Source organism: Cuculus canorus, chromosome 8 (assembly GCF_017976375.1).
Source record: "Cuculus canorus isolate bCucCan1 chromosome 8, bCucCan1.pri, whole genome shotgun sequence".
NCBI classification, from domain to species: Eukaryota; Metazoa; Chordata; class Aves; order Cuculiformes; family Cuculidae; genus Cuculus; species Cuculus canorus.
This window is the reverse complement of record NC_071408.1, coordinates 23,338,206-23,361,031: the sequence shown is the minus strand read 5'-3', so window position 1 is coordinate 23,361,031 and position 22,826 is coordinate 23,338,206. Positions and strand designations below refer to the sequence as shown.

General features: G+C 38.9%; 1 protein-coding gene across 5 annotated transcripts in view; it reads right to left on the bottom strand.

The window, feature by feature from the left end:
* The window catches only part of TTC39A (tetratricopeptide repeat domain 39A), a 50,627-nt gene that overhangs the window by 7,868 nt on the left and 19,933 nt on the right, over nucleotides 1-22,826 (bottom strand). For 4 of the 5 annotated variants that reach the window (XM_054073305.1, XM_054073306.1, XM_054073307.1 and 1 more), the window contains 12 exons: nucleotides 22,368-22,444; nucleotides 21,826-21,893; nucleotides 18,926-18,990; nucleotides 16,352-16,451; nucleotides 15,194-15,259; nucleotides 8,819-8,927; nucleotides 8,118-8,185; nucleotides 7,928-7,987; nucleotides 7,011-7,172; nucleotides 5,287-5,378; nucleotides 4,139-4,259; nucleotides 1,765-1,876 (listed from right to left, as the gene is read on the bottom strand). In XM_054073305.1, the coding sequence (XP_053929280.1) occupies nucleotides 1,765-1,876; nucleotides 4,139-4,259; nucleotides 5,287-5,378; nucleotides 7,011-7,172; nucleotides 7,928-7,987; nucleotides 8,118-8,185; nucleotides 8,819-8,927; nucleotides 15,194-15,259; nucleotides 16,352-16,451; nucleotides 18,926-18,990; nucleotides 21,826-21,893; nucleotides 22,368-22,444 (1,100 nt within the window). Of the gene's footprint in view, nucleotides 1-1,764; nucleotides 1,877-4,138; nucleotides 4,260-5,286; nucleotides 5,379-7,010; nucleotides 7,173-7,927; nucleotides 7,988-8,117; nucleotides 8,186-8,818; nucleotides 8,928-15,193; nucleotides 15,260-16,351; nucleotides 16,452-18,925; nucleotides 18,991-21,825; nucleotides 21,894-22,367; nucleotides 22,445-22,826 lie in introns of those variants that run through there. The other variant, XM_054073309.1, reaches the window with a different exon arrangement.

Here is a 22,826-nt window from a genome sequence, read left to right as displayed (position 1 = left end):
AAGAAAAGCATGACACCTGAAACCAGCAAGTCACTACTTGGAACAGATAACACTTCATATTATTGCCATATATATCCTACTTTTTGATTACACGGCCTCGTTGTTTTTTATAAACATGAATCAGCTTCTACAAATCCCTGCAAAAAGCCAGCCTTAGCCACAATTTATAATCTACAAAAAAAGAGAATAGAGAAATAATTTACTTATTCAAAATAATGTAGCAATATGGGTGACAAAGAAATTGAAAGGGTCAAAAGCCTTCTAAGATGTCACCTTCATTGGAAATATTTTTCTGTCCTCTTTCACAATTAGTTAAAACAGAGAAAGCTTTACCCAGTCTTTCAGACAACTCTTTCTAATCTTGTGTAACAGAATGTGCAAAGGAAGACCAAGGTCCCAGAAAAGGCTGCAATGCAGTGATTTAGTCCATATTCCTTTGTCAACAGGGGCTCGATCCTTTTGCAGGAAGGTAGCATATAATAATAAAATGTTTAGTAAAGGGAAATTTTGTGAGAAAAGCTGTGCAGAGTGGTTGTACTCCCATAGGAGGTGGGAAAGATCAGCAAGAAGTAAACATCAATTGAACTTTCTCATGGCTGGCTAATTAATAGACTGAGAAAATGCACAGAAGACGCGACAGCAGAGCCTGTTCCAGTTCAACGCTGCCCCCTACCCTATGCTCATTCATAGTGCCAAGGAAGCCCATCCCTGGTGTCCCAGCTTTCTATAGAATCATAGAATCACTAGGTTGGGAGGGACCCACTGGGTCATCGAGTCCAACCATTCCTAACACTCCCTAAACCATGCCCCTCAGCACCTTGTCCACCCGTCCCTTAAACACCTCCAGGGAAGGTGAATCAACCACCTCCCTGGGCAGCCTATTCCAGTGTCCAATGACTCTTTCCGTGAAAAATTTTTTTCCTGATGTCCAGCCTGAACCTCCCCTGGCAGAGCTTGAGGCCATTCCCCCTTGTCCTGTCCCCTGTCACTTGGGAGAAGAGCCCAGCTCCCTCCTCTCCACAACCTCCTTTCAGGTAGTTGTAGAGAGCAATAAGGTCTCCCCTCAGCCTCCTCTTCTCCAGGCTAAACAACCCCAGCTCTCTCAGCCGCTCCTCATAAGACTTGTTCTCCAGCCCCCTCACCAGCTTCGTTGCTCTTCTCTGGACACACTCCAGAGCCTCAACATCCTTCTCGTGGTGAGGGGCCCAGAACTGAACACAGTACTCAAAGTCCGGTCTCACCAGTGCCGAGTACAGAGGGAGAATAGCCTCCCTGGACCTGCTGGTCACGCTGTTTCTGATACAAGGCAAGATGTATAGGACATGGTTCACACACCAATATCATTCAGCCCAAGGACACATCATAAATTGACAGCACTTTTAAAACAGAAGACTGACTTGTCTCTTTCTATTTATCCTTCAAAACTGAAATACAGTATCTGAGGATAACAAAGCTTCATGAACCAAGTGATCAAGCCAAGGCATATGCTGATTTTCATCTAGCAAAATAAACAGTCCTTTAAAACACATCATAAACTATTCCCAGTACACATCTGTGGGTGTAAAATAACTTGCAACTATTGTAAAGTATTGCTATACTAAAAAAGGAAAATTATTCCTATCTGCATAAACAGCTTATGGTTTCATTATCTCTGTTTCTCCTACGATCAGATTAACTTGAGTAATGAGTGTCTCTCTTTATTCACAGATAATATCTTTAGCTATTGCACTGTAAAATACCTGCTTAAGCCATATCACTGATTACCTGGACTTCTTGCCAATGCTTCTTCTGCTTCAATTAAAGTCTCTAACATGCCTTCTGTTAAGTTGGGACATTTTCCAATTACAGCATAGCCATTCCAGATATACATCATTTCCTAGGGTCAGTGAGAAATGACAGGATCATTAATTACGGTACTGGATGAATGCAGTTATCAAATACTTCAGTTTATAATCTATAAAATTAGAGTTCCTTAAATAAAAAGTCAATTTGTCAAAACGTATTTTCATTGCAACTGAAAACTTGTCACATGTGTTTTCAGAACAAATTAGCCCTGGAAGACAACTGAAGAGCCATCTACTACACACAATGCAAGGAGGATTGCTTGAACAGAATGCAAACACAATCTCACTTACAGATGAAGGCAAGTATCAATAAAACAGACAGACTGAAAACATTCATGGCACATGGCGAACTGTCCCTTTGATTAAGGTTTCCTCTTGTTTTTCAGTTCTGTCTTAGCCAGGACAGTAATAACTATAAATAATTACAATGTATTGCTTCCATAGAGAAAATATGAAATCTCAGGACAACAAACAAAAAACTCTAACCTTTAAGCCAAGCTTCAAACAAATAAACAGAATTTTAGAGCCAAACTGTAAACCCCTTAAATTCCTCAGGTTTAATCGGTGTTCCTACAGAAAGTAACTTCTTTCTTATTCAACTGTTCTTTGAATAAATTCTATTTAAAAATATTGGTTTAATTCCTATTTGTTATTATGGTTCTCAGAGTACATCACCAGACCAAACGCATTCATTGTGACCAGCAATCACAAAATTAAAGATGGAAATATTGCATAGACTTATGGCTGGTCCTCATGATAAGTTATTTATTCTATTTATTTATACAAGCTAGTCTGTACTTAATAATTTAAAGCTTTTTGATAAATATCTGTACAGAATAACTGAGTTCTGGAACTACAGCACAAAAAGCTGTCAGGCTAGAATAGATGAAAAGGTATGTAATTTCCTCAGTCACTGTTGCTTTCACCATCTGGTCTCTATTTGGAAAATTCATGCTGAACTTACTGTACCTAGTGCAGATTCGCGAACACAGTTTTGACATGGAAGTACACAAACTACATTTACTCTAGGCTAAATCTCTGAGCTAAGACTTGCTTGAGGACTTGCTCCTCTCAGCAAGTCCCTTCACAGTGAAAAGAAAAATCCTAGAGATGCGATGCTGCATCCAGTTCCACCTCCTCAGCGTTCTTTTAACCATTCAGCTGCGGCATCTGCCGCCTCGGAAATGCAACTGCAGCAGAAACAAAGGACGCAGTGCCCGGCCGCTCCAAGGACAGCTCTTAGAACAGAAACCTGTTCTCCTAAAATCCCATTAGAACAGCCCAGCCAAACCCCAGCTGTGTACGTTTCTTACTCTCTACAATCTCTGAAATCTGAAAGGCAAATCAAAGTAACCTAATTATTTCTCTCATTTCAGTCTTATGACTTAATGGAAAGCAGTCCCTAGTGAATACCCACGCTGTGCTGTAACAACTATATTTCTTCAAGAAGCAGTGTCATATTATACCCAGCTGGTGGACTAAGAAATGACTACTGACTGGTGTCTCCAAGAGGCTCTCCTTGTTCAGGCATTTTCTTAAAGAGCATTTACTAATTATTCATCTGTTTCTCAAACACAACAGCTCAACGTGACTGCACCTAGCAAACCTGTGGAGTCAAAATCCTTTTATTCTTTTACATGTTCTTTGCAGACAGATAACCTGGAAGTGCACGTGAGCAAGGCAGTGGGTGCCGTAAGCAGCTGTTCTCACCTGCCCACAGAGAACTGGCCAGAGGTATGGCCTAGGGAGAAAGTCAAGTCTGCCATAGTTTTCTGGAGGGGCAAACGATTTGGCTGTTTCATCCCGGCACCCATGAGTTGCTCCCAAGAGCATCAAACTGCGAATCACAGACATCCAGGGACACATTAAATAGATGCTTACATGCAGTCCCCTTGCACTGTTTCCTTGATTTCTCCCCCCTCAATTGTACCTTGAAGTCTCCTTTTAGCAGTCTCAGTAAATGACACATGAGAGAAGAGACCGAGGGCAAAGTGCCTCAAAAGGGAATCAAAAGAAAGCTGTTAGGAGCATGCTAGTCTATAGCTGGAATAATGAGTTACACATGCAACACGTTTACGTGTCACAAACAACTGGCTTAGTTCCCTGTGGTTGGTGCATGCCCCAGTTTTACAGCATTCCTTGCATTCATTTGGCTTTGCTTTGGGAACATTCCAGTCTCCTGCAGAGGTTCTACCTTAGAAACATGGAAAGATACTATTCTAATTATCTCAGGTTTATTTCCAGAAATCAAAAAAAATTGCAATAAGGGGGTATTGTGTCTATTTTTAACTTACCAAAGGTGGAACAGGCAAAGGAATGGGGTTTGAAGAAAGATAACGTCGAGCTTTCCGAATTGCAAACTTTTCTGTAGGCAGTGATTTCCCTGCAATTTTCAGTTTCAAACTGGGAACAATTCTGAAAGTTTAAAGGAAAATGTAAGGATTTTTTTAATCTGTGAACCTCCTGAGGAAAAAAAAAAAACCATTCAAACTTAAAGGAAAAAATCAAAGAGAACTTAAAAAAGCTGTTACACACTGAGCCATTGCTACCTTCAGGGAAGCTAAGCAATACATATTCACAAAAGCTGCCTTTTATGCAGGGCACGTATGTCTCTAGGCTTCCTCTTTAATCAAGCAGGAGGAAGAGGGACTCTTCCCCACCCAAAGAATAAATTAGATGATGCACCTAACTCAAAAAAGGCCCATCTCTATTAACAGATCGAGAAAGAGGCAAGCTAGCTTCTGCCAGTGCTCCTCCCATTCTCTCAAAGACCAAACCCATTCACTTTGTAACATCCAGTGAAATCTCCGTATAGTGACAGTACATAAAATATTGAAAAATCTGAAAAGTATCAATATATTCTAAACACATAAAACAGGGATATTTAGATTTTACAGAAAACTGTAAAATCAAAAAGTAACGAATTCTCTTTGCCCCAGCAACGCTTAAACATTTTTGAGTTTAAACGTTCCAATCAGGTTAACTCACTGTGTTAATAATGCACATATTCACTTGCACATAAAACTATTTCATATTCCTCTCAGACTCAAAACACAAGAACCAAGTTTGATTGATGTCTCCACTAAGAGGCACACATCTTGCAGCATAATCCACTGAAGGCTTTCATATCTTACATGCCATTTTGATTAAAGGAAACAACTGAAAAAGAATGTGAGTATTACATGCAACAGGATCAACCACTGTATGGCTGACAGACCTAATACTTTATTCCTGAAGTATTTCCAGGCCAGGAGAAATCTGATGTCTGAACTCAGGATCCACTTTAGTCTAAAGGAATGTTTCATTCTGCAATTTCTTACCAGCCAAAAGCTATTTGCACAGATCTGCAGAACCGCACAATGAATAATTTTACCTCTCTTCCCCCAACACTGTGATGTGAAAAGGTAGGAAATTATTGTAACTGGAGGTTAGCAAACTTTACCTAAATAATTCAACTTCGCTGTCTCCAAAAGGACTGCAGTCATCTGGTCCAAACATACTGAGATAAGCAGCTTTCATGTAAATGTAAGTAGCCTGCAAATGCAATCAAAATATCTATACAGAAAAATGAATTTACAGCATCACCATTACTGCTATAAAGCACAACATGGAAACAAAAATGAAGTTGCTGTTTTTGCTCGCAAACACACATAATCTTAGAAAGTTTTAAGCAGGAGATAACTATTTTAGAAAGTGGAATGTAGAAATTGTTTTTACCGTGTATGTCTTTGTTTGCTTAGAATCAGATTATACTTTATGTCCAAGTTCGAAGAACAAATGTCACGCTTGTGTAAAGTGAACTTTTATTTTATTATTTATTTATCTTCGGAATACATGCTAGAAAACTTACAAAAGGTCATGCTCTGAGAAAAAATACTATTCCATAGTTGTCAGGGTTTAGCTATACGTCCAATGACAATTTGGTAGCATATCTAAAATACTAGGCTCTAGAAAACAGTTTTTGAAGGGTTTGAAAAGTACTGATTTCACAGGGATTCCTGCGCAATCATGCATCCAGCAACCAAGGAAAGCAAAGCAGCAGAGGACATTACAACTCTTGTAACAGCAGTGAATAATAGTTGGTGAATTCTTGAGTAGTGCCTTAAGGAGTTTTCTGGAATATTTTAAGCTGTGATTATTTATTTACGCTGGAATCTAACCATACATACACATGACCATCTTTCATTTAGCTCATGTAGTTCGCTATTATCATGTTGCACTGTAGATGAAACATTAACAGGAAGCATCTTCTCTGCCTCTCTAAGGCCCCAGCAATACAGTATAAAAATCTACATGTGGTTTAAAAGGATACAAGTTAATATTAATCCCACAGCATTTCAGGATATTAAAGCTTTTAGCCAGGTGGTGCACCCCTGGCTGTGGGAGTTCGAGGAAGCTGTTCAGACTAACGTGCCTGGCTGAACACCCTGGAATCCCCAGAGGCACAGGCTTTCCCTACTGCAGCTTTCGCCTGAGTGAGAGCACTGGAGAGCTGCTCTCACCTGGCTGCTGGGATCTTACGTTGGTTTTGGTTCCACTTGGCCAGTACGTACCATGTGTAGTAAAAAAACATAGGATACCTCCACCCCCAGTTTGATCACATTAAGAAGGAAAAAAGCAACAAACCTCCAATCAACCACACACACAGCCCAACCAGACTTAATCCCTTCTGAAAGATTTCCCCAGGGCTTGGAGGAAGATGGAGAAAAGAAAGCTACCAGGGTTTTGGATGGAAGAGATTCTCCCTTTCAGATACACAGGGCAAAGCACCTCTTCTAATTACATTTATTATCACGGCTAGCCTCACGTGTCACCAAAAAAGCTTACATCCATAATATAATGAAAGAACTTGGACCATTAATTGCAATGTGTTGATGACACAGCCAGTCAAAACACAGCAGAACAGCTTTAACAAGCTGTTCTTTATCTACAAGTCAAGCCCCAAAGATTCCTGTTTGCCCACAATCTGTTCAGATTTGAATGTTTGCAATTCCCATTGTTCTATAAGAGCCAGAGCAGACCAAGTTTTGTTTTACAACCTTCATCTTCAAAGCCACTAAAGCTTCAAAGCTACAGAAGCTTCAAAGCTACATAAAGCCAACTCGATCTGACTGAAGGTTAATAGATACAACAAGGACTTCTGCCCTGCTGTTCCACTTAACTTACCTTTGACCAAGTATTTTCTTTGCTTAGCAGGTCTGCATAGAAGAAAGCCATCTTCCACTGGCGCTTGTACGTGAAGCACCACATGAGCTCCCAGTAACACATGTGATGAAACTGCTTCCAGTATTGCTGAGCCTCGCAACATTCTTCATATCTATTGACTGCCTGAACACAGAGATTCCAAACACTGCCTTAATCATGTGCAAATGCACATGCACCAGTGCTGTAACAGACACTGGGGCTCCACGATCTGCCTCCATGGTCCCAGTAAATTTCAATTTATTAACAGCCCAGCATTCCCCAAAATCACATCTGTTTGTTTCACAGAAGATCCTTGGCATTGCAGTCATACTGGTGTTAAGCAAGTTTACCCCTGCCACAGAGCTCCCCACTCCTGGAAGTTACATTAAGTCCTGAACACAGGCAAAATGAATGTTTGTGTCTAGGGAAATTAGGAAACTAAAGTCAGAGGACAGATGCTCAGCTGGCATTTATTGTTGCAGCTCCAAAGATTTTGAGGGAGGTGCCACACTGCACACCAGCTGATACTCTGTCTCAGAGTATTTTGGACACCATTCCTCACCTCCCTCATTCTTTCAAGTCTTGTACGACTCTCCACCGAGACTGAAGGGACAGGATTACCACTGGGTGTTATTAAAAACACAGCTTGCTTCAGGATAGGAAAAACAATGACAGAACTGTGTCATTAATCCTGGCACACTAGAATACCACTAGAAATTTAGAAGGGCAGCAAAAAAGCTGGTCAAACAAGCTACTCAAAATAGTTTTCAAAACTCCAGTTAGTAATTTATTAAATATAAATCACATACAGGAAGCATTAGCCAAAAAAGAAACATTGTTCCTGGGGTTCCACTAAAGCTTTTGAGACTTACTTTCCCCAGAGCAAAAGGATTACTTACCGCATCAATATTACCCTTTAGTGTTTCTATCCTGCCTGCAAAAAACAGGAATATGGCTCCCTGTAATAAATAATAATAAAAATACAAGTATACTATAACAGTTTTCAAGCTGACCATTCAGTCTAGGTCTTTGTTATTTGACAAGAAAACAATAAACAATCACACCAAATTAAATTGTGATTTATTTTACCTTTGGATAGCGAGTCAAGTAAGGCTTAAGCAGTCTTTCTGCCTCCTCAACATTTCCTTTTCCTGTCCCTAGAATGGATAAAAATGCAAATGATAAAAATAGTAAGAAAAAAAACCCAGGAATGCAAGGTACCGACTAGCCATCCTCATCTGGCCAACATGTATGTTCTTCTCTCTGATAAGTAAGGCATAAATACAGGTTGGTGTTGCACTAAGCCAGCAAGCAGGAAGACCTGAACAACCATCATGCTTGTTGACTGGAAAACTCACTTATGCACAAACATATTTTGTAGATTGTCTCAGCAAGAGATAAGAGGGAAGCATGCCCCAGCGGGAAGCCATGACCTCCCAAAACAGTCAGGGACGACATATAAACATGAACAAAATATTCAGGAAGTCATGACTAACAGCCATTAATTTAACTTCCCAACTAATGAATCTGACTACTGAAGACTGATTTAAATCTCATAATTTCTTTCACTGTCTCCACTGTCTCCCTTATGTGTTAAGCAAACCTCCATCTTGAAGATTAAGACACTCTCTTCAGTTATGTTCATTATTGTAAAATTATCCACAAATGAGTTATACTTAATCTAGCCATGAACAAACAATTCACCAACAAATAGGTGATGGAATTATCTTTTTCCCCTCAGTGTCCCACAAGAACTAATCAAATCCAAGAGTTATTATAAACAATCTTACCTAACACAAAGGTCATGAAAGTATGATAGCAAAGCAACAGCATGGTACACAGCACCGACCTAAAGCTGTATGATGATGCTCCTTCTTGAAGCTGCAGCAGACCATGCTCCTGTACAAACAGAGGTGAGCAGGACAAAGTATTGGACAAGAACCAAAGCTGCGTTTTGCTAATCTGTTAACTTTCGCACTGTCCCCTACAGATTGCTCACTCACCAAATTCCCCAAATGCACTGACATACGTTGCTTAAACAGCCAGCAGAGATAAAAATACACATATGAAGTTATGGAATGTTTTTTCATGGAGTTACTGCTTAGCCTGGAAAACATACGATGACAGGGCAGCAATTTGGGATGTGTTACATGGTTAACACAAGAGAATGCGAGACAACTTATCACCATCATCCCAGTGCTGCTGAACAGCATTCCAGAAACAAAAAACACAGAGTTTTGAAATGCAAGGCATTGTGCAGTGTATCGATGTTTGCTGTTAGTCACTGCATAAGCAAGCTAAAGATAAAATAAAAAAAATCTGTAGCTAAGCAGGGCAAAAGACGACAGGGCAAAAGGATGCTTTTAAACATGCTAAGAACAAAAGGAGCTTTGCGATGATGTTGGCCCACTGCAATAAGTGGAAAAACATGACGGAAAGAAGAATATTTCTGTTCTCTTTGGGAAAAACTAAAGCAATCAAGTATAATGCTGTACCCGGATTCAGTGACAACATGATGGATAACCAGCTTTAAGGATTCAAGCTCCTGAGGCAACAGCATTTAGCAGCCCATTCTAGGTCTGGTTCCATGATAACAACAGCAAGAACATAAATATGCAAATGTATAAAACATGAGATCTGCCTACTAGTAAATACACATACTAAGGCATCCACCACGTGCTGGGGACAATTCTGTTTAAAAGTTACACTATGACTGCAACGGAAAGTTACTGGAACATGATGTATGTGACTATAAGGACATCCTCTCAAACCAGCTACACTATAAATAGGGACCCTGGGGGATGTCTATTGGAGACACTGCGGAAGGTATCAGAGACAGCACTCACAGCACAACCTCAACACAGATTTTCACCTTTTGTTTGTCCTTGCCAAAACAGTGTTACGTTATCTCACCTTTACCACTTACTTTGTAAACCCTGAGGCCCGTAATAATATTCTATTTTCATCATACATATAGTTTTTCACTTAATGAGTGTGGTTAAGCTTGTTCACGTAAATAGTTATTTGTGTTTTTTAAAAAAACCTCTATTTATTACATTAATTACTGTTACAGGGAAAGGTACCATTAGCACACATATTTGCAGGTTGGTTAGTTCAACATCTAGCCTGGACAAAATAATGAAAATACTCAATTGCATGTCACTTCAGAACAAATCAAAAGATAGTAAAATCACTACTGAAAATCAGTGACTTAAAGGAAATCAAGCAATCAGCAAAACAAAGCCAACTTCATTTTCTGAGAGCTAAAGTTTGATTGATACAGATAAGCAACATAAGTGATATACTCAGCTTCTTTGAAATTGTCCAGATGAAATCCACAAATATTTTGATTTTAAAAAATATAGCACTGTAACGAGGTAGAAGTAAGACAAAACATTCTGTGGAACGAATTTTGGCAGAAAAAAATTTCCAAAGTAGATTTCCAAAGCATACTTTCTTTTTAAGTGAAAAATCTTCAGGCTGGATATTTCACTGAGCCTCCACTGACTTCAGTACTAGTTTGATATCTTCCACATAATATAAAAATACATATAAAAAGAATGCCAATCACATTTGTGAATAACACTAAGAATGATACAGAAACAAATTTTATTAGTCATATAGAATAACTTAATCATTTGTCAAGTTGATGTTCTATGCTTTTTAGTCTCAAAAATGGATTTTAATACAGCCAAATACAAAGTTATCATCTGAATAATGAATGCAACTCATAGCCACCCAACATGGAACTGCATCCTGGAAAGCAGGATTAAGAACATTGCCCATTCATCAGAAGAGGGCTGCGAATCTGGCATACTTGAGCCTAAAGTCTGAAACCGAGTAGTTGCACTGGCATGGGAAGCTCGCCGTGCAAGTTAGTTCACTCTGTGGTATGTCTGCAATCCTATTTTGTCCAGTACAGGTATTAAAGAATGCTTACCCTTCCCTCTGCTACTTGAATACTCCAAACTTTCTATATTAAATTAAGAATATAATGAGCAGACCCAGTCTGAAAAAAAACATCTAGAAGTAGTTGTTATCAGTATTACAATGTCTGTTTGTGGAAAAGGCTGCAACAAAGCTGCTTCTCCTCAAAAAAGTCTGTTGGAAACAGCTTTGGTTATGATGAGATTCCCAGGAAAGGAGGAGGATGCGCACATTGCTGGGAAACATGTTTTAGATACCACACTTGGTCAGCCTCTCTCAGCTCCCTCTGCAGCTGGCAGAGACAACAGTACTCCTCCGAGGAACAATTCGACACAGCAGCCTAGGTCAGGCACTGTGAATCATCTTTCCAAGCACCTATTCTTTCTCCACAGGCAGCCTACGGAGATTAGCCAACAAACCTAATCAGGCGTCATGAGTTGGGCAACACCACCACATAATCCTTACTGGGGATCAAACTGAGGATCTCGGAACCAAATCACAAGCAGCAACTACTTGAGCCTAAGGAGAAACTCTGTAAACAAACTGAACTCACTGGTGCCAGTCCTTAAGTCAGCATACTATATTTGATTGTTATGACACACCTTCCAACCATAAATAACCCATAAATATCTCCCACACCTATGCCACAGGTGATATGAGTAATACAAGAACACCAGGAATGAGCTTCCACACAAAGTCTATTACAGGGTTTACTGCTGCAATATAAAACAGATGTCAGGGCAAAAAGTGTTCATAATTTCTCCAAAATACATGACATTAACACATCTAGGTTTTGTTTTCACACAAAATGTTACTCTGAAGGGTATAAGACATAATGCAGAGCAGGGAGCAATGACACTTCTTGGAGACAAATGTGATGCAATGCGATAACCCTCACCTTTGTGTACAAGCTGCTCATAACATCCCATGACCTCTTAACTTCCAAAACTGTCATTATGTTATACTACATCAGTATCTCATTGATTTGATCCTTGTCCCAAGACATTCAACGCTGTCATTCAGGACTGCCGCCATGAGCAGTGGGGATTCCCACAGCGAATGAAGGACGAACAAGGACAATGCTTAAAAACACTACCAGACAACATTAAGATTGGTTCCTCTGTGTTTCAGCTGTCACTGACTAAAATCCATCTACTCTCCTGAAGTGAAAACTCTTGAATTATATATTCAAATCATTCTTCTAATTAGGGATCTTGACAATGAAAGCAAAGCAAGGTCATTGTTCACATCCCATGACCTGATCACATTACTGCAGGCTTAGCAAGGAGGATGGATACTACTAACAGCATTTACAAAGAACTGACTTGTTAAACTGGTAGACAGGGCATTTGAATGTATTCCATGAAATAATTTTAGATTAACCTTCATTTAAAATTTGCAGAAGAGGCCAAAATGCAATTCAAAAAGACACTTAGTGTGAAACTGGAATTCACTTTATTGCTAATTGACACATCAAAAATATTCTTCAGCTCAGCTGCTTTGAGAAAAATGTCCTCCCACATCAAAAAGTATCATTTGAAAGAAACTGGTTCTCTCTGAAAGTTTCCCTGCCTTTCCCTGCCATCATGCTGTCATCCGCCCTCCTGACAAATTGCACTTAACGTATGACACGTTCATGTCAAAATTTTCTACAGTTTAGCAGCACATTATTTGTAATTGGCTATAAAGTAAGAACAATAGTAAATATTAGCACAAGACCTGGCAGAGGAGTCAGTAAGAAGGGTTCAGTGCTTATACAGGAGAGTGCAAGGACTCTTCGGACGTCACATCAGAAGTTGGTTACCATTAAACACAAGACAGGACATATGCTACACCTAACACCCAGCGAGTGAGGAAGGAATGCCTTCCCAGCACAGCATACCTGATGGCTTCTAAAACCTCTGCCCACAAAAAAAATTCTCACGAAATTGGGCAAAACTACATTGAACCTCAATGATCAAATGCAGGGCGTATGCCCTCGAACACAAATGAACCCGTATTGTGACTAATGATACAGGGGTAAGGAACTGGAACTTGAAGAAGGGCACAACTTGCACATATTCGACCAAAAGGGAAGAAACACAGCCTCAGGTTAGTTTTATACTTTCTTGATTTTATCCCACCTACTATTTTGAGACTCCAGACTCCTGTTAAACTGATCATGTTATCTGTAGTGCCCGCAAATGGCTTAGGAAGTAATGGAGCTTTGGGCATGTTCTCATTTACTATCAGACATGACATATCTGAAAGACAAGAAGAGTCCCTAGGGGCATATCTGCTAGCTTCAAGGCAGATTAGTATTGTGGAAGATATCACAATGCAATTTTATATCCAATTTTAATAAGCACATGACCCATACCAAAAGCAAGCACTGCACTGCAGCTCTCAGGTAAACTGTAAACAGCTCAAGGCACTAACCATGGTCTTTTGCACACTCATGCTCACCCTGAGCATCTAATGGAAAACACTGCAAGATCAAACACAGATGTATTCAAAACCCCTCTTTTCTGGATGGGGTGCAGGACATGACACACAGCTTTTCCTCTCCCTGTCATGGTTTCTTTCACGTTCTAGATTCTTGTCTGTAATGCAGGGGAGAGCTTCCTCTTGCAAGGTTTGGAAAATCAGGGGAAAGGGTTGTAAATGCAACTGCAATTTTGCTTTTGGCTTTAGGCATCTGACTCACTTATGTGAAGTGCACAAAGACTTTTTTAGGATGTTAAAAAAAATGACTATCAATGAACTTTGATCAACATGTTTAAAATATTCCTTTTTTACAGCATGCAGACAGCAGGTTTTTGCTTAAATTAATGGTAATCTAGGTCACGCTTCAGTGAGTTATTAAAAAACTGGAACTGAAGCTGACTCATCAACACAAATATCAGCCCACTCATAGCCATACAAGAAATCCCAGGGCCAAAAGAAAACAACAAATATTCAATTAGGGACAATTTTCATCTGCAGTAATGACTGTTCAGCAAAGTATTCTCAGAACTCCGCTGGTACATGACTTGCTCTTACATTTCTAGGAGAATATTTTGCTTTAGATGCTCTTTGTTTTCGTAACTGACAGGTAGAACTACCTGATTTTTGCCTGTACTGCTTGTGAAAAATCTCCTGGTCAGCTCCTGGAAATTCCCAAGTTCTAATCCATGCTCTGCCAAAAGCTCCTTGCTTTTAAACTAGACATTTTATTTTCATATCCAAGATCCTTCCTGTAAACTAATAAAATGCTGACGATGCTCATCCACCCATCACCTAAGGTTGGAGCTCTGATTAAGGAAATATGTTTTGTAAATAGAAAGCGTTACAAAAGAGTGAAGTTTTAACTTGCTTATACAGCTTTTGTTGCATTTGCAGGACATCAAACATTTACCTTACCTAGCATTTATTAAATAAATGCTTTTGGTTACACAGACTGTATTTTCTTAATCCCAGAACCCAACTTTGAGTGACTCTCATATTCTGACGGTAGAATGAGAAACAAGGGCAGGTACAAGGTATCAAGGTCAAGATATTCCTATCAATTTAGTATTCTATTTTGAAAGAAAAACTAAAATAGCACTTTCTGTGCCTCTGCCCTGCAGAATAACTGAGGTTCATATGAGTTTACTGGTGTTTTTTTACTAAACTTCTGTCCTTAAACTGCACACACAAACAACAGGTCAGACTACTTACTCTCTTGGCAAAAAAGCACTTACTCTTTCAGACAAAGAGAATTTTAGGTGACACACTCAAGTTATCAGTTGCTATTAAAAACACAGAGAAAAAAAAAGTCAGATATTAAATTGAATTTTTTTCCCCAGCTGGATGTCATGCAGGAACCTGTCAGAGACATTCAGATACCATAATGACAGGAACTATTCAGCAAGCTATTAGAGGCTAAGAATACGCTTTTGGCTATGGATTTCTAAGCACAAGCATACATCAAAAGACCAGTAACTAAAAAACTAAATATGTCAACATCATTGTATTAGCCATTGTCTTTGTCAAGTTTCACAACTGTATCACCATGGAACAATGGTATAGCAATCTTTGAAGTGTAATAGCTCAGACAAAAATATAAAGGAAAACTGAGCTGCATGAAAGCATCAGTCCAACAGTGCAGATGTGCCACCAATCAGAGTGTTTCAGAGGGTTACAGCTAATGTGAGGAAGAAGACAGAAACTCCTGCCTCCATTGTTTTAATTTAAGAGTGAGGGCAATGTAGCAATAATAACATTTAGTTCACATTTACCTTGTTTCCAGAAAATCCAACAAACTCCAATAATCTCAGAATCCGTGCAGGAAACATGGACAACGTCTACAGAAAAAAATGCAACAGTTATCCAGTAATAGTCCTTCTGCCTGTCAGCTACCAGCTGCATACTATAAACTTTTCCAAACACAAGAAATAACAACTAAAATTACTAAACCCATCTTTCTATGTCTGACAGTTTCCTGGGTAAATGTATATACCTCCTATATTTTACATACAATTTAGACAGAAATATTTACTTGATACAGACACCCTGTGCCTCCAGGATTCCCTGCACAGAAATACATTTACACAGCTCATGCTTAGTAGCTCTAGTACTTCTTGGAAATTTCATAACTACTGGGTGCATACCTCACAGGATGCATTTGTTCTTTGTACAGTAAACCTACATTTGGGCATGTGCCAGACACAAAAAGTAATACAAGCAAGGGGAAGCACCAGGCACTTTCTGCAGCCCATTATCTGAACAACCACATTCATGATTCCTGGGTCAATGCCTCTCTGACAGAGGAGGAACCATCCTGTACCACCTGACCAGCTGCTTTCTGAGCAGAACACAAGCAACAACAGCCAACAGTGGCCTGAGCAACACCCCAGACTCCATGCACCTTGCCTCACCAACTGCCCTGACACAAAAAGCCTGGTTGCTTCCCAAGTGTCAGTTAAACAGCAGATGGAAGTCAACAAGCACAGGCAACTGCTGCTTCTGCACAAGGCTTCTCCTACCCCTTGCCCAGTGAGCCCCTTCTCATTGAGAATATAATACCTTCCCCTCCAAGGACTTCTGAAGTGTTGGTCACTTGGCTAATGAAGACCATTACTGGATGCTGGGCACTGGCACTTGGCTATATTCTCAAAGAACACACCCTTAGCCCACATCACACAAGACGATTTCTCAGCTGATTATCTCCCCATCAGGACGTGCAAGTGGGTCTGCACACACAAAGCAGCGTTGCCCACATTGTGGGCAACAGTCCATTTCTAAAGTGTATTTCCATCTGCAAGCATCGCTGCACAAACCTAATTTTAACTCTATAATTACTAACACTAATGTCAATGGAACTTCTCAGGTCTTTAAGTTAAGGGCATTTTCAGGGGGTTATAGGACTTCAGCTCAAGAGAACTGTTGGTACATACCAGATTAAATGCTCCAACTCCAAGTTTTACACCTCCCTCAAAATGAAGATGGTTCTCTCCTTTGACATAATGTGGAGACTGTATGAGACTGTCCAGCTCTCTGAAAATTACACAATTCCTTTATATTGTCATTAAATAAAACTATGAATTAGAAAGTAACCAATTACCTTGAACTACATAGTAGTTCAAAAAAGGTCAATTTGTCACCTCACCCAGGTGAACAATATCAACAACATTTTGTTCGGATTTTCAACAAATAAATTCTGCCACATTACCATCGACTCAAAAATATGGAGTACTGAGGATAAATTCCTGTCAAATAGTCACTGCCAATTTACAATCACATCTATGCCTGAAAATGTTTCAAGAATGGCTGTTGGGAGCAACACCAACCTTTACTACTGCAAAAAGATGATGGGACAGTGCAGGAGAGTTAAATTTAAATTAGCAATTTTGTTTGCAGTTTGACTAATCTCTGTAATAGGTATCCCCTTTCTATGCATGTTCATTCAAAAGGACATTTTGTTAAATACAGGAAAAGACACTTGTAAGAAATATTTTTAAATGGGTATTTATATCAGAAACTGCTTTTCACTTATTTTCCTAACTTTCATAGCTCTCAACTCTGTAGCGCACCTTTATTTCCCTGTGCAATCAGCTGGATTTGAACTCTTTTTGTCTGTAAGCTTTATGTGTTTTTTTACACTATTATTTTAGTTTATTTTGTTAATTACTAAGAGAAGAAAAACACTGTTTTAATGGCAGCCACATATTTGTGTGCAGGCTGTCACATTTTTACTCGCCGGTTGCTGCCAACAGATATAGGACAGTTTGTTGTCGTTGCCCTCTTTTCAACGGACATGCATTTAGAGTCATCTTCAACCCACACAAGTACAGACATTCTCATCTCTCTCCCTTTCAGTACATTTCTGGACAATCTGCACTGGATACTGTTTTGTGACTGCTAGACACGTGACATTCTGTGGCTGTTCTGAGTCCAAATTTAAAGTTCTAAAATAAAACAAAGTATGATGTATATTTAGCTTTCAGTTTTCAAAATTATTCGTACAAATCTGTACTAGTGTGAAAGTTTCCTGATACTTCTTATTCACTGTCAATAAACAAATGTTTTATGCTGAATTATTGTTTGATTTCCTTCCATCTTTTTTTACAGTGGATGGTAACCTTTCCTCCCAGAAACAGAGTTTTAAAAACTGTGTCTTTGCAACATTTACTCCTCCAGTCTCTTCAGGGTTACTGTTGTTGTGGATTATCAGGCAGTCTTGCTGATGATGGGGAAAGAAAAGATGGCCTTTTATATCAAAATCTGTGTTGTAAAAAACATTGATCGACCAAAGCAAATAAAATTTCTTTTCCATATTTCATTGTTTTCTCTGTAACCTTTTGTACTATACTCTCACCAGAAATGCAAACAATTCTTTCTTCCAACAGCAAGGTTACCATGAAAAAATCATTACTGCCAATCTCGCACACAAACTTTCCCTTTGTTAGAATACATGTCTCAGTAATATGCACATTGTTATTAGCATTATTTTGAAGACCACCTAAGATCTACTAGATTTATAGCATTTTGTTCTTATAGATACTAGACTGGATCTTAATTTACTGAGGCGTAACTAAGTTTGCTTCCCATGGTGTGCATTTTAATGTAATTTTTAGAATTTACCACTGAGCTTTGACATCTTTTGCATATGATGAAAGTAGCTCTCCATAACTCCCTGGACAAAAAAAAAAATCTGCTTAAGCAGCTATTTTTGGCCTACAGACACCAAATAATGGGCATATTTTGAGATCAGATGAGCAACCTCACTTCTCATTTTCAACAGCGTGCACCTTCTCTTCAGAGCGAAGAATTGCCATACTTAACCAGACTGAAAGACCAGCAAACCAAATATTTCACAGAGACAGTGGCATATGCTTAGAAAAGCATTCTCTTGGAATTGACTGTTCAGGGACTTCACGGTGCAGAGAGACTGCATATATTTACTCTGCTAACTAGCCTCTATACACCTATTTCCTGTAAATTGGTTTAATCTTTGTTTGAAGCCATTTATACCTTTAATTGCAAGCTCTTCAGTTTATTGCCTCTTAATTTTGTTTTTCATGCATTCACTATACAATTTCATGCATTTACTATGGAACTACTTGTGTTTCAGCTATTGGTCTTGAATGTTGCAGCCAGAACTATGAAGAAAAGCCTCTTCATATTCCTAAGGACAGCAAGACTCCCAAATTGTGCTATGCAGACACAATGAGCACTACATCATTTAGAATAGGTTTTTTTTGACATAATTTCAAGAACATAGTATTTGAAGTAGGCAAACCTTGGGAGTTAGCAAGGTTTAGGACCCCTTATTTTTACAAACCATATAGGCCGTAATATCAATGTCCTTTGTTATGCAAAGGAGGAATGTGTGGGAGCTGAGAAAGGCTATAGACATGAAACCCCACAATAATGGCTGCAATACATACAACAGTAATAAATTTGAATTGGATAATTTGCCCAGCAGTGCTTTTTATTGAAAAAGTACTCTTAATCACATCATCACTTACCTGTATGTTTGGTAACTGTTTCGGACTTTGATGCCTCCTTTTATGAAGCTAACCATATTCTCATCCTGTTAGAAAGGAAACACATTAGGAATATGAATTTATGAGATTATAAAGAGCTTTTGTATTCTTGAGATAAACACGTGCCTTGGACATAACCTTCATGACATGGACAATCTAAGTCTCTGAAAAACAATGCATGGATTTAGGACTTCCTTTTTATATTTAATTATTTTTACTGTGCTCAGACACAAACTTTATTTTAAGGCCCTCTGTGAACAGTTTAGCCTCTATAACCTTTGGACCATCTGAATTTGTATTAATGAACATAAGGACTGAGCTACTGAATGGCACCTAAGGTACAAGCATTTATGGCTGTTTCAAAAAATAGCTTTCTCTCGTTTGTCCTCAGCACAGTTAAGATCTGAACGTTTCCTGGCTCAGCACCAGATACAAATAACTGCCTGTGCCCAGGAGTCTACAGAATATTGTTTCACATCCTAAAAAAGGAAATGCGCTAAGTAAAGTTTTACAGGATATGCTCTTTCTTTTCTGAAAACTCAAGTATCTCCAAGATCCATAGTAGTATGGTAACACGTTACATTATAAGCTATATTGAACTCGGAACTTACAACAAAGTATGTCTGGGGGACCATTAGTTCGCAGTTGTCTCTCAAGTCTCCTAACCTTCCGGTGGCAGTTTCTTGCCTTTCTCATCATATATAGCCTTTCATTCTGTTTTGGTTTGATACCTGCTATTTCTTTGGGATGGAAAGGCTGCATGTGTTTTAGCAGATGATTTTTCTGTGATGGTATTTTAAGAAGCAGTATGAAACATTGTGGAGAAAACAGCACATATTAGAGGAACATCTAGTTGTTCTACTCTAATTTTTAAAGAAACAGGCCCCAACTGTGCTCATCAACAGGCAAACAAAGAAGCAGAACCTGTCTCGAAGAGCTTTCCACCCTCTGCAATTCAGGAAGACAACTCAATCCAACTGAAGTTACAATACAACTTCTTCCAGACTTTGCTTTCTCTGAACTAGTACAGGAAGCCTAATGACCCGAACTGAAGGGCAAGGGCTTACTCCTGCAGCACCACCTGTCCTCTTTCCTGTCATCCTTAAGCAACACTATCAAGAGTGATAATTGAGGACAGAAACTACGCACCATATGTGAACATGTAATTCCTGATGACATATCCCCAGACTTGAGTCCTAATCACCTGCAAACAAAACTGCCACAAAGAAATGTAACTCTGTTTCTATTTGTTCTGCAGGAAAAGGCAGTTTTAATTGGTGCCAGGAGAGCGAGGTTGAGCATACCTAACCCTATGTAGAAGGTTCAGTTATATATTCCTCTGAATGGAAAATGGAAAGGGGAAAAAAGATCGTTTTACAAAGGCTAAACTCAAAATACTCATGATACCAACAACAGAGATAACCAATGTCCGGCCCCTGAAAAATCCCAAGACTAATTTTTATGTTTTTTTAACTGGATTTGGTCCTTTATATGAAGCATTAAAACTAACCCACTTCAATAGCTGTTGGAACCAAGTGCCTTTGTTTAATTTTTAAACCTAGTTCACGTTCATGAAAAATTAAACACAATATAAAAGGAAGCAAACAAACAGGCATTCTTCATACAGGAGAGGATAAGACATTATTTTCTTACTCTTAAATTTCTCATGCATCTGTAAACAGTTTTAAAAACAGATACCTGCAAAAATGGTTAAAACCAAGAGATGCTGCATTAAAAACTACTTTCTTACTGACACAATGGAGATGTTTTGAAAAGCCTCACTTTCATAGCTTCAGATATCACCAAAATGTCTCCAGTCCTAGAGACTACTCATCCTATAGTATCACGAATATGGAAACAGGACCATTTAAAAATCCAGCATCTTATCACAAAGTCACCAGCATTAGCACTCTAAAAACCTCCAGAAGAAGCTACTCTGAGTGCTGGTTTTGCTATGAAGTAATAGTTTCTGGCAGAGGAGCATGGCACATCACTGAAAACGTTTACACGATTCATAAACTACCATAAGCAACACAAATCAGAGCCCATCTGGCAACTCCCAAACACTATAAAATCAGCACCTGCATTTAATTCTCTACCAGCATCTTTGAGCCAAGAAGCAGAACCACTTTTTGAATGTGACTTTTATTATCCCCTCTGCATAGATGAAGATGCCCACTATCACACAGCAAGTCCAGCCAAATCAAGAAGAAAAAATCAGTTATCCCAACTATGATTAACAATTAAAAGTGCAAATTTAAATTGCTGAAACCCAGCAAGGCTGATCCATCAGCACTGTTGATTCATCAAAAAAATCAAGCTTCATTATCACAGACAGACAAAATTCAAAGAAGAGGCAGAGCTCCCCTTCTTTTAAAGACAGGCAGCACTGTTAACAAACAGCATGTGTGGAGCTTAATAGCTAAGCAGACGGTAATAGCTGTTCAAGAAAATACAAGTGAGAAAGTCTTGGGAAAGCAAACACCAGCCTGACTGAAACAAAAACCTGCTTGCATTCCAGCACAGCTTCAATGTCTATCTCCTTTTTTTTTTTTCTTTGTAAGCTGATATTCCAACACAGAGTATTTGAAAACCAGTGCTTACTGTGCTTACATTTCACACATCCAAAAGGGACTGAAGTAGGGCATCATAGGAGACTCACCACTATCAAGATAAGCACTTCTAGGTAATCATGAGGGATAACAAAACATTCTACTGTTTCATCAGCAGACAGTCCAGATAACATCCAGATTCAACCCAGATGAAAGAGTTTTATATCATTAGGTCAAACTAGGGTCTTTCACCATTACATTAATTTTAAGAAAAGAAATTTGTATGATGTGTACATTTTTTTCCCTGAAGAGCTACACAGGGATCCATACCTGGAGGAATGTAAGTGCTGCTCTCTGGAGTAAACATTCAGCATAGCAAATTTCTGCATGGATTTCCTCTAGTGTCACACAGAGAGAAAAAACAAATCAATCAGACAAAAAGTAATTAAAAAACACTTGGTCCATTAATTAGGACTATGATCACAAAGCTCAAACCAACAAAAATATTTTCCAGATTCCATGTAGTGTTTCAGTTCTACACTACTGAAACAACTCCAAACAGTAATGACACACAGCTATAGAAACTTTGCAGGAATTCTCTATTGCTTTTCTTGGATCTCTAATCTTTCTAGGTATTTCTTTACCCAGTAATTTTTGCAAATGCTGAGTAAGTAACCAACACAAAACGTTGATTTTGGAGGTGGTGACATGGCAATTGCCAAAACATTGATCCAGCAATTTTGGAATTGTCAAATCAGAGATTTTATCAGTGAACTCATAATCTGCAAGATTATTATGTGAAGAATTCTACACAATTCAAATTGTAGCAAAAACTCAAAAAGACAAAACCATGCATTTACAGATAATGTTACCTTCAGTAAAGTGCTCAAGGCTCTGTCTATGCACAAGGTTGTTGATGGAATCAGCTACTGTTGATTTCTTCCTAAATCTGCAGAAAAGTCAGTTTGGTCATTCTGAACATGAAGCACCCACAAAAGAACAATACCTTTTAGCTGGCCACCCATACAGTCACTAACATACCTCTAGCGCTCACCAACCCTCTGTCAGCTTACCATATATACAAACTTTAGCACATTCTATACAGAATTCAGTCAACGTGGTCCTTCTGGGATCCATCCTTTATTCTTCATGTAACAGCTAGCTACAGAACAACCATCACCAAATGGGAAGGTTATGCAGTGTCTGTAAATGGTAAATATCTCCCAGACACTGCAGAACCAGGGCTACAGATAAGACAGAAATCTAATTGACAAGAAAAATCAGACATTGTGGTAAACCAAAGCTTTCAAAACTAGACTGCTGAAAATCCT